The sequence below is a fragment of the Pygoscelis adeliae genome, unplaced genomic scaffold (assembly GCF_000699105.1).
Source record: "Pygoscelis adeliae isolate BGI_AS28 unplaced genomic scaffold, ASM69910v1 Scaffold1000, whole genome shotgun sequence".
NCBI lineage: Eukaryota > Metazoa > Chordata > Aves > Sphenisciformes > Spheniscidae > Pygoscelis > Pygoscelis adeliae.
Window position 1 is genome coordinate 36921 of NW_008823952.1, and position 9432 is coordinate 46352.

Consider the following 9432-nt stretch of genomic DNA (forward strand, 5'->3'; position numbering starts at 1 on the left):
AGCTGCATGCCACACAGAACAACAAGGGGGTGGGGGTGGGGGTGTGTGACACACCAACTCACCGTCCAGAGAAACCTGATTCCATAAAAAAATATACTTAAATAAAATGTAAATCTCCACCTGGAAAAAGAAGCAAAAATTAAACTTATGAAATAGAAATACCTTCTGGTTAACATTTGTAACAAAAACTGCAATAATTGTGAGAAAACCCAATTCTGACACCTGAAAGACTTTCACCCACCAAATGGTAATCCTTCTTTTGTAAACATTTCATGTAAGGATAAACCTATTTAAGAGTTTTCACACCACACACGAGTTTGCATCAACAGCCAAGTTTGAAATAAAGTTCAGAGTGAACACGCGAGAAGTGGGCCTGTGTGAACCTCATGAGGTTCAACAAGGCCAAGTGCAGAGTCCTGCACCTGGGTCGGGGCAACCCCCGGTATCAATACAGGCTGGGGGATGAAGGGATGGAGAGCAGCCCTGCCGAGAAGGACCTGGGGGTACTGGTGGATGAAAAGCTGGGCATGAGCCAGCAATGTGTGCTCGCAGCCCAGAAGGCCAATCGTATCCTGGGCTGCATCCAAATCAGCGTGGCCAGCAGGTCGAGGGAGGGGATTCTGCCCCTCTACTCTGCTCTGGTGAGACCCCCCTGGAGCACTGCCTCCAGCTCTGGAGCCCTCAGCACAGGAGAGACATGGACCTGTTGGGGCAGGTCCAGAGGAGGGACACAAAAATGATCCGAGGGATGGAACCCCTTTCCTGTGAGGACAGGCTGGAAGAGTTGGGATTGTTCAGCCTGGAGAAGAGAAGGCTCCAGGGTGACATTATTGCGGCCTTTCAGTACTTAAAGGGGGCTTATAAGAAAGATGGGGACAAACTTTTTAGCAGGGCCTGTTGTGACAGGACAAGGAGATATGGTTTTAAACTAAAAGAGGGTAGATTTAGACAAGCTATAAGGAAGAAATGTTTTACAATGAGGGTGGTGAAGCACTGGCACAGGTTGCCCAGAGAGATGGTAGATGCCCCATCCCTGGAAACTTTCAAGGTCAGGTGGGACGGGGCTCTGAGCAACCTGATCCAGTTGGGGATGTCCCTGCTCATTGCAGGGGGGTTGGACTAGATGGCCTTTAAAGGTGCCTTCCAACCCAAACGATTCTATGGTTCGTATGCTTTAATATACAATAACAAGATAACAACAAGATAGCTCATTGTTATCCAGAAGGTATCCTAATATATATATATTTGTCCCTCTTACCTTCTGGCTTTAAGTAGACAAAACCATACTGGGGGGAAGAATTAATATGAAGAAAGTTACTGGAAAGGAAAGAAACCAGCACAGAAGAAATAACAAGTCAGGAAAAAATATTCAGATGCTACTATGCTAACAGAGGTAACTGCAAGCATTCAGAAAGAAACAAAGAACAAAAGAATGAACTGAAATGAAAAGAACAGGAATCCAAGAAGTGTTTGTATAAAAGTATATACACCATTGTGTAAGCCATAAGGTCATTCTGTCTGGGAACAAACGCTGGTCTGCAACATAACTGTGCAGACAGCAGACTTGTCTTCAATATAATTACTCAAGTTGTGCACATGCATATGCATACATGCACACACATGCACACTTAAGTGCTACATTTGCATTAAGGACCTGGTCCACTATCTAAAGCTGCTCATCATTGACAGGAATAACTCCTGCACATGTGTTCTGGTCTCTCATGCACATATACAAAATATTTTAGAATAGTGAATTCTAAAAAGCCCTCCTAACTTTTTTCATTTGCCTATATAAGAATTTATCTTCCACCAGCCAACCCCAAGACACTACTTTAAATTAGCAGCTGACCACAGTTTCAGTTAGAAAAGAGAACATACAGCTGGAGCTTTAAGATGAAGCCACATCTTGGCCTCTGCACAAACATACATGCTCTCACAAAATTTAGTGAGGGTGGTGGGTTTGTCCTGGTTCCTCCGATGACGAAACCAGCGCTGGATCTTTCGAACATCCCAGTCTAGCTGCTTTGACAAGCCTTCTAACCTTTTTCCATCTGGAGACTGAAGGAAAATGAAACAAGTGTCATTTCTCCTACCTCTCAACCTACTTTCAGTCTGAGATCCCCTCTGTACTGTGATAGAAATGATGCACAGATAACAAAAAGCACACACTAGGAAAGCACTACGTATAGACTAGAAGCAGGAACCCATTGCCACAAATGTTCATTCAAGTTTAACCTTCATAAGCCACTAATTACTTAATTATTCAGAATGCTTTTGGTTTAACGTTTCCTCATCTATTTCATCATTTGAGAGCACATTATGACAAAGAACACATTTGTTCTGTTTCTTAATTTGGGGGGAGGAGCTTTTAAAATGTCCTGTCCTACCTGTTAAAACTTGCACATCAATTCAAACAGTCCAGGACTCAGGAAGATCAAAGCTGAACACAGTTAAGGGTTGCTACTCACTGCAAGTTTAGGGAAACTTTAAAGTAAGAGTTGGTTTAACACACTAGATATTTGTATATTCCAAAAGGGCATCGTAGAGATAGTGTTATTTCCGTTATCAAAGTTTATAAATAAAATTAAATTTGAAAACTGAAATTATTGTATGATAAAGAATATATCACTGTTCTCTGACTGGAAAGTCTGCTGGCAATTTATTTGTTTGAATAATGACATAAATGGATTTATAAGAGACAAAGTGAACAAAACCTGATAACTACCTCTAAAATGGCCCAGTGGTGAGATAAGCCACGTTAGTTTCAGACCAGTGTCCTTTTAACAAGCTCTGCCAGGGAGCTCTTACAACTGAAAGACGATAAACACATTTTACTACTTCAGTTACATACAAACCCAAAAAACTATGCAGAATGCTGATTTAATAGAGTCACCAGACTGTTCAACTGAAAAGCAAAATCATTTGTCATTTGATTTTCAGTATTGAGACCATGACCTTCCTGTAATTCCATCACAACCAGATCTCTCTGCACTTTACTAGGCTTTAATGGTTCGGGCTACCTGACACTTCCGCATTGGAAGTGAACCTGCCTCAAAGGAGAATTTACAGAGCTCCGATTTCAGAACAGAAATGAAATCTTTCCCCTGCATCAGTGCCACCCCACATTCTGATTCTCCAAATCCAACGGCAGACACAAGCATACCGGTACAGCTAAACGCAGCTCTGTTTTCATAAGCTAGATAAATTTTGCACAGAATGCATCCTCATGGGTTTCCTAAACATTAATTTCAAGGACATCCCCTACATAAAAGTCCTCCCCACAAACGGCATCAAATCATAGGGACTTTTCAGTCCACACGTCATTCCAAATACCTCAAAACTTTAATGTTCCCATGAGGCGAGTTTTAGTAAGGTTTTTATAGAATTTCCCTTCCATTCACTGAGCACTTTATCTGCTCCGCTCATAATGAAGTTCAGCATCACCAAATCAGAATATAAAACCTTCCATTTCATTATCTTTAATGAAAATCTATCATGCTGTCTGTGTGGATTTCACTGTCAACATTCAATAGAGCACAGACAGTGTGGAATTCTGTAATTCTGAAGCAAAGGAGCACTGTCAGCTTAAGTGAAAGAAAGGCCACGAAACAATCTAAAGAAACACCTACTGTCAACATTAAATGTCCTACCCTTTATCAGGGCACACTTCCATTAACTGAACGCTTTCCTTAAATAACTGACTTCCACTGTGACAGCTGTTGTCCAATTCCACAGTAGATGGCAAAAATAAGAGGAAGGCATTCAACACAACTGGCCAATAAAACCAGCAAAGGAACAGATCTCAAGGAAAAGAGTAGCACTTTTCCAATAGAAAGCGAAAGATACTGGGAAATTTCTTGTTAAACCAAGAATTACCACCTCTTACAGGAGTTACAATTTGGACAAGGGCAGGGAACTAAAGGAAGAAGCCTTGTACCTTTCTAAAAAGAGAACATTTTTTTATTCAAAAAAAGATTCTTCTGTGCGCAAAAGAAGAGGTCAGCCATAAAGAGAATTTACTTTGCTACAAGAAGGACGTGCCAGAGGCAAAGCAAAATAAGAAAGAGCACACTCATTGTGCATGCACAGTGTGAAAAGCATTTCTCTCAAATAGAAAAGTGGAAGCAAAAAGCCCCCCCCCCTTACTTACAGGCCTCCATTTCTAGCAGAATTTGAAGCATGACTCACCTTAGTGATGGATGTAAACACTTTCTCTAAAATTGCATTGGGCTGGGCTCTGTGAGGTCCACTGTCTTGAATGCCAAGGTTTATGGCACATGGCTTGGCAATAAACCTGAAAGAGCGCCGAAGAAAGAGCTGGATTAAAACAAGATATCTATTTCTCTCCTCTGCCTAAATCACAAGGACCCTGACTTGTCACCAGCTGCAAAACCTATCCAAAAAGCTTTTGAAGATCGCCACTTGCTTTGCTTAAAGGAACTTCACAGGTGAAGTAATCTTTTATTAGTCCAAATGGTAATTGCAGACAGCAGCACATACAGTACACACATGTAAAATGAAAAATCAAATCTTAATGGCTTTGGCTTGTAAGGATCAGAATGTGTTTCCCCAGGGTGATTCTCATTACTCAGAAATAAAATAACAGATTACTGATAGGAGTCCTCCGCAAACATAAACGCTAGAGCCCTTGTAGCCCTATAAACAGAATGCCTTCTTTCCAGAATGCCCCTTGGTGTCACATAGGTCAGAAAAAAGGGAAGTTCAAGTGACACAGCTCCTAAAAGACACACAGTTTTTTGGTTTTTGTTTGTTTGGGGGAAAAATAAAGTGGCTTGTTTCCTTTGAGAGAGTGAGGAAGACGAAAGAAGTCACTCAGTCTGAAAGACCCAAGACCTCAGTATCCCACTCAGTCCTGTATGCACCGCGTATTCCAAAAGCTGATCTAACACTTTGTGAATTTTATAGCACAGACACTCTGAAAACAAGCCTGGTTTTGCAACTAAAAGGAATAAATACATGTTCAAAAAATTAGGTTTTGCTGTACCTTTGTGTCAAAATGGGCACAGGATTCTAAGGAAAATGCATGTGTTACCTGAACACGTGAATTGTTTTCTCTCCTCTTGGTGGGAAAGAGAGGGGGGTTTCAAGGAGCAATCTTTATTTTTTTTTTAATCAATTATTTTGAGAGACAGAGAGAGCACGAGCAAAGAACCTGTTTCTCAAAACTGATTTTGAAAAGGACCCAACGCTTGCATCATTAAATCTATTTTGCTTCAAAACAGAGATTGTTTCAGAGACAACTGAATTAAGATGACCAATCGCACATATGTATTCCATTTAGCAGACTCAGAGTGCCATCAAGAAGCAGAAAATGCTGCTTTTTCCAACCACTACATTTGTTACCATTTCTCCTTGTGTTTAAAAGGAGAGATTAAAATTCAGGAGAATCATGACTATAAGTGTTCCAACAGCAATCACTCTTGAGAGTACGTTGTTAGTAGCAAATAGCTATGACTGCATTTAAGAACAGACACAGGTTGTGGGGTTTCCCCCTTGAGAGATTACAGATTAGCTCATGACTAATCCTAAAGGAACTCCCCTGCTCTTAGAAAATACTAAACAAGTAACAGACACTGTGGCCCCAGGTTTCACTGTCCTGCCCCATTTCTTCATACGTCCTGTTCATTTCAACAGCCACAGCTTTAAAATAAAAAAAAAAAAATTAAAAAAAAGGAAAGGGTGATTTCCTTTTAGCTTTGCTCAAAAGGCTCACTGCTTCCTCTATAATCTAGACCACCAGCCAGAAATCATGTTCTGATGTTATGAAACATTTGGCTAGACCCCCATAAAAGCGTACATCTTTATACTCTTCTTTCCTACAGGATATACCACAACAACAGCAAAGAAGTACACATGTGCAATTACAGGATGCCAAATATTTTTATTTCATTTTCTGGGGGACAGTGCTTACAGCTCTATAAAAAAAACCCTGACCTGAAGATACTCAGTTTGGGTCAGTTTCCTCACATACGAGAGGAAACCTGAAAGATCTAGAAGTCTGCGCATTCAATTAATTTATTATTCAGGAAAGTCGTCTTTTGTTTTAAGAACAAGTAAAGAAGAGAAGGAATAGTTAACAAAGCTCATAGCGATCCATACAAAGTTTTGGCATTATTCTAGAATTCAAAACCTGAAGCATCAAGGAAAGAAGAAACAGCATCTCCTCAGAAAAAAAGATGCAGAAGTAATTCACTTTGGGACATAAAGATTGCAAAAAAAACCCCAAAACCTCAAAACTTTGCATGAAACTATTCCTGAGTAGTAGGCTTCCTTAACTAGCAGGCATAGGGAAAAAATACAGATGTTTCCAGAAATGATGGGGTGGGGAAATCAAGAGTAAGCCACAGGCTACAGATACAGCACAGGACTCAAGTTACTCAGTCAAGCATGCGGGTGACCAAAGAGCAAACCAAAAAAACCCACAAACATTTCTAGGTGCACAGAAGCAGACGGACATCAACACAAGCAAACAGACAAGTCACCACAATGGAGGCAACGGAGGTAGTCCCAGTCACAGAAACAGGAAGGAAAAAGGATGGCAGCAATGGATTTCATTACTTTTAAGGAAGTCTAACCCAACGCCATAACGTAGCTTCTCTAACTCCGCAAGTAATGGCTTCATGCAATGAACTGCAAATGACAACTGTCCTTCTGCAGGGCTTCCTGACTAGCCACACAAGGTGTTTTTACCTGGGCCGGGGACGGCTGGCTCACACTCATGAATCCACCGAACAGCCACGGTCCAATTGCTTTGACCTTACTACCTTGCAGGTGGAATATGAAGTGAATGATCAATCCTGTTGTCAGTCAGAAAAATATCAAGATGACATGCTATTTCTTTTAGGTGTCCATTAAGGAAAACTCACACTTAAAACCTCTGTGGCATTTTATTTTGTATTTTTGGCCCCAGAATAGGTTTTCAGATGTGCAAGTTTTGCACTGTATCCCACAGAGAAAAAGTTCTGCATAGCAATAGCAGTTAAGTACCAAAAAAAAAAAAAAAAAAAAAAGGCTGCCCAGACAGTAGGATTTCCATTCTTGGGGATATTCAAAACTGAACAGCACAAGACCATGAGCAACCTGACTTGACTAAAACATTGGCCTTGCTTTGAGGAGAGGATTGGACAAGGTGACCTCCAGAGGTCCCTTTTAATCTAAATTATTTTATGATTCCACAGAAGTCTTAACTGCAGCAACTATTCCCAACGTCAACTTACTGCCACACCTTCCCAGCAAGGAATTATCATCACTTAATTACTTATATTACACTTTTCTGAACAGGTATCTGCTCATTGGCTTAAGTCATACCTACCAAGCTACCTTTTTCACACTAGTTATTACAACAGACTGATTTTGAAACCACCACCAATTTTCAAGTACACAGACTCATACATTATAACAAATATTTCTCAGGCATGTTGTACTTCACAAACCCAAAGGCAGAATCCTTCTTTATGGAACATTCAAGTTCGTCTGATGATTCTCTATTACAGCTCTGAAAAAGAACAATCTACAAAATAGTAAGATTTATAAAGTATGCACTCAAAGTGAGAGTTCGTCTTTCCATAATCTCTCAGTTTCACTGTGTTATGATTAAACCACTTCATTCCACAACTGTCCCTAGTTTTCCAGACAGACCTGATGAAGTAGCATCTAAAATCACTTTTTTCTCCCCCCCAGCTCGAGCACAAGCTGTAGATCCTTCCTCAGACCTGTAGAGTAACAAGCATACCTGTTACTGAAGGGCATTCCAGTGTAACTATAAATACATCATATGAATAACAGGCTCCAGGTTTTCGCAAATACCTGGGAATTTTTTTTGTGCCTGCAGTGGGACAAGATGTGTAAGGAGAAGTAACAGCAAGTGTAACTAAAGAAAAAAAAAAACAACTAACTTGTGGGCAGAAGTTCTTCTTTGTCTTGCCTGCACAAAAATCCCACCACCGAGTCAGGACTTTACCTTCCTCTATGAGTCTTGCCTCATCTCTATAGCCATACACTTCCCACAGACAGTCAGCCTAATTAATATTTTACCAACATCGTGATGCAAAGGTTTATAGGAGCATTCACTAACAGAAACATGTGTCAGCGTTACAAGCGTCAGTGTCACAAAAGCACTTCCTCACACTGAAGAGCTTCAGCAAAAGGAGAAAAGAAAGAAATTAAAAGAAACTAAAACAAAAGAGCTGCACAAGTATATAATTCAAGTTCTGAGTCATCAAGTCTGATTGCCAATTGTGTGGCAAGGAAGACATTGGACACAATCATCCCCAAAGCCTGAATCAGGGTATATGCACAATGGGATTTTATTAAGACAAATCTGAACTTTTATGACATGTTCAAAGTGGCAGGAGGAAAGAGAAAAGCATTTCTTAAAAAATACGGTCTTTTAAAACAAACATACTAGAAACTGCCCTGGATGTTGCTCTCACAATCTGCTTTCACTGCAGGATACCACCATTGAGACACACTATAGCAAAGACACAGCTGAAAAAAAAAAAAAAGAACAACCCTCTCAGGAACCAGGCCACAGTCTCTAGGTTTTACTGTGTAGGTGGAGGACTTAATTTGTCATTTGACTTCTCCCTAGATTAACACTGCAAAAGAAATTTCACAAACCAGGTAGATATTATCAGGATAAAGTCATTGCTACCAGGAGGACTGTGTTACTAGGGTGTGGTAGGATGCACTGTATCTCTCCTAACATCTCATACTCCAGAGAAAAGAGAATCTTTTGCACTTCTTCCCCAGACTGAGACACCTGGACTAAAGAGGGCTTGGAAAGTGAGGAGACCTTCCCACAATATCCCTTTCAGGGGTATCGTTCTGTCTCACAACTTCCTTTCCTTGTCTGCTGGCAAGTGTGAACATTTGGCCCAGACTAGCAGTAGCATGGCAAGCTGAGATGAGATTTTGGCACTGCCATGTGTGTTGCTGGGTCCTCTGCACTGGTTGGAACTGCCAGCAGTTTTCTCAAGCTTTTTTTTTGTTTTGGAGGGCAGAAAGATAAGATGGAGAAAAAAAGAGCCTCCCGAATTTCTCTTCTACTCTGCTGACCTGCTTCATTTTTCTCCACTGTTCGCCTATCTTTTTACTTCACCCCAGTCCCCTCTTCTTGTTTAATTTCTGAAAGCTCAAGAAAATTCACACTTCTTGCAGAAAACCCACAAAACAAAACCAACTCGATTCCTACACGCTTTAGTCCTACAGCCCTTCTCATGCCTAGTAATACTTCTGCCCTTTCAATGTAGAAATTTAAGATTAAATCAATCTTTAATGAACTACTTGAACAGGAATACAAGGTGTCTTGGTCTACTTCACCTAACGGTTTTCCTAAATAAGCCACTTTACTAATTAGTATCTATGTCACCCACACAGTCTGCTCCGCGTGTAGCTGTAAGAGATGTTCAT

At 40.6% G+C, this 9432-nt stretch overlaps 1 protein-coding gene across 1 annotated transcript in view; it reads right to left on the reverse strand.

The window, feature by feature from the left end:
• CERS5 (ceramide synthase 5) overlaps positions 1 to 9432 on the reverse strand; it is an 18977-nt gene extending 9545 nt beyond the window's left edge. The window contains exons 1-4 of the mRNA XM_009321413.1: positions 9398 to 9432; positions 4189 to 4294; positions 1928 to 2058; positions 63 to 120 (exon numbers count right to left, since the gene is read on the reverse strand). Of these exons, the coding sequence (XP_009319688.1) occupies positions 63 to 120; positions 1928 to 2058; positions 4189 to 4294; positions 9398 to 9432 (330 nt within the window). The remainder of the gene's footprint in view (positions 1 to 62; positions 121 to 1927; positions 2059 to 4188; positions 4295 to 9397) is intronic.